The 8,070-nt window shown below is 43.9% G+C and overlaps 2 protein-coding genes across 2 annotated transcripts in view; both read left to right on the top strand.

The window, feature by feature from the left end:
- The window catches only part of LOC311340822 (lecithin retinol acyltransferase), a gene marked incomplete at both ends in the record, with an annotated part of 1,523 nt that extends 1,284 nt beyond the window's left edge, over positions 1-239 (top strand). The window contains one exon of the mRNA XM_084465714.1: positions 84-239. Coding sequence (XP_084321840.1) covers positions 84-239 — 156 coding nt within the window. The remainder of the gene's footprint in view (positions 1-83) is intronic.
- Positions 240-5,862: 5,623 nt separating this feature from the next.
- On the top strand, positions 5,863-7,008 carry npy2r (neuropeptide Y receptor Y2; the record flags this gene model as incomplete). The annotated part of the gene is made up of 1 exon (XM_084465966.1): positions 5,863-7,008. The coding sequence occupies one exon, from the start codon at positions 5,863-5,865 to the stop codon at positions 7,006-7,008; it is 1,146 nt and encodes a 381-aa protein (XP_084322092.1).
- Between the last annotated feature and the right edge of the window lie 1,062 nt (positions 7,009-8,070).

Genomic DNA, 8,070 nt, shown 5'->3' with positions numbered 1-8,070 from the left:
ATATCATAGCTGCAACTACATCCAACATATTTTGCAATGCGATCTTCCTTGGCTAACTCCACCTCCTTGTATCTGTCCCCTAGTTTTGCACAGCGGTCAGGAAGACGGTGTGTAGCAGGACAAGTGCCTTCCTCACGGCCCTCCTTGGTGTAGGAGCAATGCTGTATCTGGGCTCCGCTACGTCGCTAACCAGTGTCACCTCCCTGCTCGTTTCCTTCATCCTCTGGATGACCTCCTAGTGGACACTCCAGGGAATGCACATGAATCTCAGACTCCACAACCGCACCGAGAGTGAGATAGTGAGGTCCTTCAAGTCTCTTTAAACTTCACGAAACCTTTCTCCAACTCTGGGTCACGGCACCAGTGCAACACATGACTCTGCATCGGTTTGAGCTGGTAACATGATTGGAAGAGGAATGCTCTAACCACAAACTCAAATGACTGTAGCTGTTTGGATAATGTTCACCTGTCACTCATCCCCACTGTTAGGCTACATTATGAAGATGATGGAATGTTTTTTTTGTATGAAATCCCTTTGTATCTATATGGAACTATATCAAAACCTAAATGAGTGTGTATAGATTGATTGATTGGTAAAGTAGGCTATATCAGAGTTAACCTTCATATTGGTAACAATCAACTAATCTCAGTTGATTCATGAGATAGCGCATGAATTCAACTATACGACTTTAAAAGTAAATGATTGAATAGAGCTATAGAAACAAATGTTCTGTTTAGAAGTAGAGCCATACATTGTAATGGTGTATGCAAAAACAATATTCATGTGTTAATTCAGTATTGAATCACAGTTGATAACACAAATTAGATTCCAAACAAATGTGATTTAAGTTTTAAAGTTGGCTAGAACAAAGTGCACTGACCTTAGACTTTTGATATGTCCCGTTGTTTATGATGTTAGCGATCAATATTGATTGCTAATCAATAAAAATGTTTTTTTCTACCTGTGTCACTTATTGTTATAAAATAAAGCCAACCACAACCTCACTAAATTATGTGCTGTTCATTCCTGGAAGTTCAATTCTTGTGGAATAAATAATGATGTCCTTTGGAACTTTAATTCCAAAGGACATCATATTTTCATATTCAAGTCTCCACTTGAATATCAAGGGACAGTGATGAAATCAGCACTTGCTAGGTAATGTGTTTGTCGCTAAATGACAGTGAACAGACATGACCTGCCCCCCCCCAAGTATAGTTTAGTGCTAGTCTGTGACTGAGAGGAAATTTCGTTCCGCTATAGATATAGAGATAGCGCCAAGGGATAAAAAAAACGATTATTGGATAAGTAAGGCAGGGATACAGGAACTTTACTTTGCCAATAACATATCTCTGCATGTGGTAAGGCAAATTATAAGATAGACACATTGTATTGATGGATTAGGCTGATTAACAATAATAAGACCATGCTGATTGCTGACCCTCACTGATATACCAATGGAAATGTGTGGCTTCTTTCCCTAGCAAGTAATAAAATCATACTTCTAGAAATAAGTACATTTGTATTACTGTTGTGTATTGGCTAATCATGCTAGCCTTCTCTTTATCCCAGTGTTCACGACGAGGAACGATGAAATCGTGAGCTGTTCCAACCTTCCGACATTCCAACTTCCAAGAACCAACTGAAGGGAAGATTATCCCCATATTCCCTCCAAGTCAAATCTGCTTCATGTTGCAACATCATCAACAGTACCACACACACACACACACACACACACACACACACACACACACACACACACACACACACACACACACACACACACACACACACACACACACACACACACACACACACACACACACACACAAACACAATTATTTTCCCATTGAACAGAGAGTGAACAACCAAATCAAGAACCAATGTGCTGATGTCCCTGATGGACTGCAAGGAGTTTAGAATAATAAACAGGACAGCTGCCGTCTGGCACATCTTCTCACAGCCAGGTGGTGAGCAGGGCCGGGCATCCATGGGGTGTAATTAAGTTGTATGTAGAGGCGTAGAGGCAGCAGACCGCCCCAGGCCATTAGCAGTGGCTCAGGGAAAGTATGTGTGTATGTGTGTGGAAACAAAGTTAAACTGATTAAAGGCCTCTATTGGAAAGCCAGTGCAGGCATTAAACAATGGAAAGCGCTTCATCATTATTTTAATGCACATACTGCTTGTTTTTTGTGTGTGCTTTCTTTCCAGAGACAGGAGGCATGAGGAGGGTCAATAATATGCCTGCAACACAAAATGTCTTGAGAATTTGACGTGAGCGAAGTGGACAGGAACGTCGATTAGGTGAACCTGGTCCTCTGAATTGAATGAAACATGCTCCCAAGGTTGTGATCTTATTTTTTTGACAGCATCTCACTCTGCCATTCGGTGGGTTATATCTTCGTAGAGTGTGTCGTGTGAATTGCTTGCAGTGTGAAGGTCAATGTGTTGACCTACACGCAAACAAAAGTATAGCCAAGCATAGGCAGGAAAGTATTTGAGGTTTGAATCCCACAGGATATGGGCATGTTGATGAGAAACTTTATTTTTCCAGTTTCCACTGATATTCTCCAAACTTTTTTTTTCGTGGAAGCTCTCCAGGCTGGCTGTATTCATTATTGTGATCGATCAAAGGAGATCAAGCATAAATACCTATTTCATTTCTGAATACTGTGTGTGTATAGAGTGCAGAGCAAAATCTCCATACATTGCGAGGGTCTGTGTAGGAGGGCTTGTTGCGGGGGCCTATTATCAATGATCTGCAACGATGATCATTGTTATCACTCTTAGCCATTTCTACACCAGTGCACTCGCCTTTGAACATATGAAATCCCCACCATCGTTTTCTTTCTGCCGTGGTTCTAAAGCCCTGCTCTAAAGTATCTTAGAGTTATTACTGTGTTAGAAGTGACCCTGAAGCATTGATAACCTTTTCGTTCAACATTATATTGTGCATAGAGGGTGGATGGTGGCCCTGCCACTTACCTAGCTAGAGCTTAGGTATGGCTGATATTAAATAAAGGGTGTTTGACAGCACAACCGAATAGCCCAACCTTGGAACCTTGAGAGGGGACACACACGTACACGTATATTTTGTACTGCAGATATTTTCTCCATTGAATAAATCAGAATTATAAAAGTTTTCTAGAATAAATATTAAAACAACATTCACGAGTCAATCCATCCATGAAGTTTTTCTCTATAATTTGTTTTATTGTGGTTCACGTATTCTGGCCATCATATTCTACTGAATGATTAATGACAGTGGCGTCACTAGGCTGTTTTATTCGGGGCTAAAGCCCCGGATCAAATTGAAATAGCCCTGAATCTATTTGTGTTTGAAAAAAATAATAATTAGACAAAAAAAAGACAATTCAACCTTCCGTCCCCCTCAATCATCTCGTCCTCCCGCGATCCCGCATAACCCCCCCCCCCCCCCCCCCCCCGCGATCACTCGATACCCCCCACTGAGCCCCGGATGTTTAAGAAACCTAGAATCGCGCCTGATTAATGATGATGGGAAACAGATCTGCAGTGTAACATTCATACTCTTGCAGCAATCCAAAAAAGAAAATACCTGAAATCCACATCAAAATGCACTAACCGGGCAATCATGCTCTATCTATACCATGTTTTTTCTTACCCAACAAACATCATTCCAATGATCTCCCTTTTACTTCCTCATTCCTGACTACATGAGGGTGTGGGTATCATAAAGGGGGTGGGGTCTACGTCCTAAGCTAATTAATGACACTGTTAATTATCTGGGTTAGAAACAATTTTTCCTCAATATTCAGTTACAAACCGGAGACACAATCCAGCTTGGTCAACAAAGTTGTTTCAGAGATTCAGATTGTGATTGTGATGATCAGGGCCGGTGCCAGGATGCTTTTTAGTTATTTTCAATAAATTGATTTTAATATGACAAACCTGTTCAAAATATTAGGTTATCATACATACCAAACCACCAAAATGTAATTCAGTCCAATATAGATGTATGGGCATCATGTTTGTACAATGTATAATACAACACATGTATCGAACAACAGGTGTGGCTAGAAATCCATCCTTCCAAAGACCCTATAAGGACAATTTAAAGAATGTTCATATGGCTGGAGGGGGAGTTCTTTATTATGGGATGCGACCAGCATCTGCTGTACAGGCCATACTGGCTGACCCTCCACCACCAGCAGCAAGGGGACATTCACATCCCACTCTTCAGACTATATTTGGCTTTAGTGTGCTGGTGTGCTGGTGGGAACAGATTTAGAGTGACAAGAAGCTTCTCACTTCACAATTTACTTTGACATCAGCTCAAGGTCAGCAGCCACTGCTTGTTCAGTGCATTATCTCTGGGGAATATACCAGGGAATTTGATCTTGTTGATTCATTCAGGGGGCTCCTGGTTGTTTCACCATCTGCCCACTTTCATCAAAGAAAAGTGTGCCTTCAGATAACAAACAAAAGATAGAGAGAGAGAGAGAGAGAGAGAGAGAGAGAGAGAGAGAGAGAGAGAGAGAGAGAGAGAGAGAGAGAGAGAGAGAGAGAGAGAGAGAGGCAAGTGGACTGGGTAACTCGATTAGGCTACCAAAGAAGCACGTGACCCCTTGGTGGCAATCAAATTATGAGACCAACTAGCGGCATAGTAGGGATAAACAATTGGATATGGATCAACGACATGCTTCTATATTGTTCAATACGACTCTCGTTGTGACTGTAATTACTTTACTCTCTCAGGGAATACGGATTTGTCCCATAGCAAAGCTACCACAACAATCAGAGCAAATTAAAGTACAATCTTTGTTAATTAATGTGAACAATAACCACACACACACACACACACACACACACACACACACACACACACACACACACACACACACACACACACACACACACACACACACTACCACCACTCACAGAAGGACGCACGCACTTACACTCGCAGGCACAGACGCACTCGCTCGTCGCATCAGTCAGTGCGCCTCATACTCTCTGAATTTCCCTACTCGTTGATTGGAGTCTTCAACCGCGGCGCGTTCTTCCCCCTCGTTTATCTTTCCGTTTCGAGTCTTGATCTACTTTTCATTGTTAACGTCACTTGGAATCGCGGATGCAAGAAGACAAAGGGGAAGCAAAAAAAATTAAATTTTAAATTCGTGATTCTTTTTCCCTTTTTTAATTTTTTTTTTTTTTTTTTTACATATCCAGGTGAGTTCTCGCTATTTAACTAAATTGCTCATAAATGATGTGACCTACTTCGATTTGATCGAATTGTTTTTCTCAGACGTAGAGTCAGACATAACCTTTATTCTGTGCCTTTTATAAAGTAAACCAGGTAGTTGCCGTTTGGCCCGTTAGTAGCCTACTATAGATTATCCTTTTTTTGCCAGAACCAGAATGCTACCAGCACAAAACCTTTGTAAACAATCAGGTCCATGATTAATAACGTTATTCTCTTGATTGAGCTATAAGCAAAAATAAAAGAGTATTTAATAGACTATCAATCTAAGGACTATCTAGGTCTATTGGATTTTGCATGAACCTTTTATCCACTTATTTATTCCATAAGTGTGTCATAAGTTGTGATGTAATCGGTGCCCGCTCTAACCTAATCACTAGCACCCATAATCACGAGGGCCTTGTGGCTGTCATCTCCATAATCATCTGCCCCCTAGCGAACTTCCAGAGTGGCATATGGCATATTATCGTTTATTATTATTATTATTAGGCAGTTCATTATGTCCATTGGTCCATTGATGGTCTCCTAATGCTTTTCCAGGGGAAATGATTGACAGCATCCTCATTTCCATTTGTTTCCCCAGCGAGGTCCTACTTCTATAATCATCCAACTGGCCCTAATAATGAATGACTCGGGACATCTACAGATGGCGATGGAGTCCGTCCCTCCACACAATGTGACACACATTGAAGCTCCTGAATACTCCGGTGAGTCCTGCGACCAATGTTCAACAAGATCCCCACTTGCCCACCTGGATGACCACCACCTGTCGGGAGAGGGGGACAGCACCCAGCTGGTCGGGGTGCAAGTGGTCCTCATCCTCGCCTACAGCACCATCATATTGTTCGGAGTGGTGGGCAACGCACTGGTCATATACGTGGTCTACAAGTTCAAAACTTTACGGACGGTCACCAACTTCTTCATCGTCAACCTGGCCGTGTCCGACTTGTTCATGAACACGCTGTGCCTCCCCTTCACGCTCGTGCACACCCTCTGCGGCGAGTGGAAGTTCGGCCGCGTGCTGTGCTTCATGCTGCCGTGCGCGCAGGGCATGGCCGTGCACGTGTCCACCATCACCTTCAACATCATCGCCCTGGACCGCCACCGGAGCATCGTGTACCACCTGGAGACCAAGATGTCCAAGGAGACGTGCGCCCTGGTGATCGTCGCCACATGGGCCGTCAGCGCCCTGCTCGCCAGCCCGCTCGCCATCTTCCGGGAGTACGGCACGTTGGACCTCTCGCCCGGCGCGAGCATCGAGGTGTGTGCCGAGGAGTGGCCCGGGAGCAGCATGGACGGCGCCATATACAGCATCTCCATGCTGCTGGTTCAGTACGGGCTCCCCCTGGCGGTCAACTCCTTCGCCTACCTCCGCATCTGGAGCACGTTGAAGAAGCACAACAACAGCCCCGGAGGGCGCAACGGCTGCCACCGGCGGCGGAGGAAGACGACGAAGATGCTCGTGACGGTGGTGGTGGTATTCGCCGTCACTTGGTTGCCGTTCCACGCGGTCCAGCTGGCCATTGACATCGACAGCAGTGTTCTGGATCTGAAAGACTTCAAACTGCTTTTCACTGTGTTTCATATCGTGGCCATGTGCTCCACCTGTGTCAACCCGATCCTGTACGGGTGGATGAACAACAGCTACCGTAACGCTTTCCGCAGGGTGTGTAAATGTGACTTTAACTACAGGTCAAGGGCCGTTACGAGCAGGCCCATTCGAAGGGAAGTCGCCGTTTGCGCCGATTTCAAAGCTACAAATGTGTGAGGTTACCTGCTTACATTTTAGTCAGTGGAAAAAGCTGAATAAAAGTGTCACAGTGGGTAGAGAGGGCAAACTTTGTGCCAATTCACTTTTGGATTTGCAACACTTGTCTCTGAGCTGTCAGGGCAGACCGAATGGACACGGAACAAAATGGGTGCTCACGGGAAAGTTAAAGGCAATACTGAAACTTTAAGGCGTGTTACCACTGTGAAACACTGTTAAGAAAAAAAAAGGTTTGGTCCGGCAAGTCTCAGGCCTACTCCCATTTCTTATTTTTACACATGCCACTTGTTTTTAAACTTGCCCCCGGAACAGAGCCACAAGAGGGTAGTGGTTGAAATCCTCCCCTGTGAAAAGGTAGCCTGGGAGCCAGGCAATGTTGCAAGCTGTTTAATTAGCTCTGCAGATAAGGTCTGGCTCCCCTCCCTTGTAGATTTCTGCCCGTTTTGAGATAGACCGGCCAATCACAACCTTTTATCTAATGTGAGGCGGAATAAATATGAAGAAGGTGCAGAGGAGAAACAACAACCAAGATGGCTGCTGCGGATGTAGAGCAGTCCGTTAACAAACTGGATGGTATAGTTTCACTTATATTAGAACAAACCAGTGCACTTAAAGCTTTTGTTAAGAAGAAAGATGTCTCTGGTCCGATCATTGGTTGTAGGCCTGTCCAATTGTGTCCAGAAGCATTTTGGTCATTTAGTCCGTTGGGCCGTTTAGTCAAATCGAAAATGAACGGAGAGGTTGCAGTCTAATGCAGTTTGCAATTCGTCTGGCAACACCAGGCAAGTGAAATAGGGCAACCCTTTAAGACCCTGCTATTTTAGCAGTAGACACCAGTGGCATTTACATAGACACGCGACAAGTTTGTTTCTGTTGCGTGGGCTGTAGCTATCCTTTCACGGTTCTCAGCAGCAAATCATGAAATTACCTACTATGGAATTAGTAGTATTATCACGCAAATCATTCACAACTTCGTTTTACGGTATCAATCTATCAAACATAATAACATCATGAAGTCATAAAATACTAAAGAACACTGCCTTATCACCAGGCCACTTGGAG

The sequence above is a fragment of the Micromesistius poutassou genome (genome assembly GCF_964030765.1).
Source record: "Micromesistius poutassou genome assembly, chromosome: 3".
NCBI lineage: Eukaryota > Metazoa > Chordata > Actinopteri > Gadiformes > Gadidae > Micromesistius > Micromesistius poutassou.
This window is presented reverse-complemented; position numbering and strand designations above follow the sequence as displayed.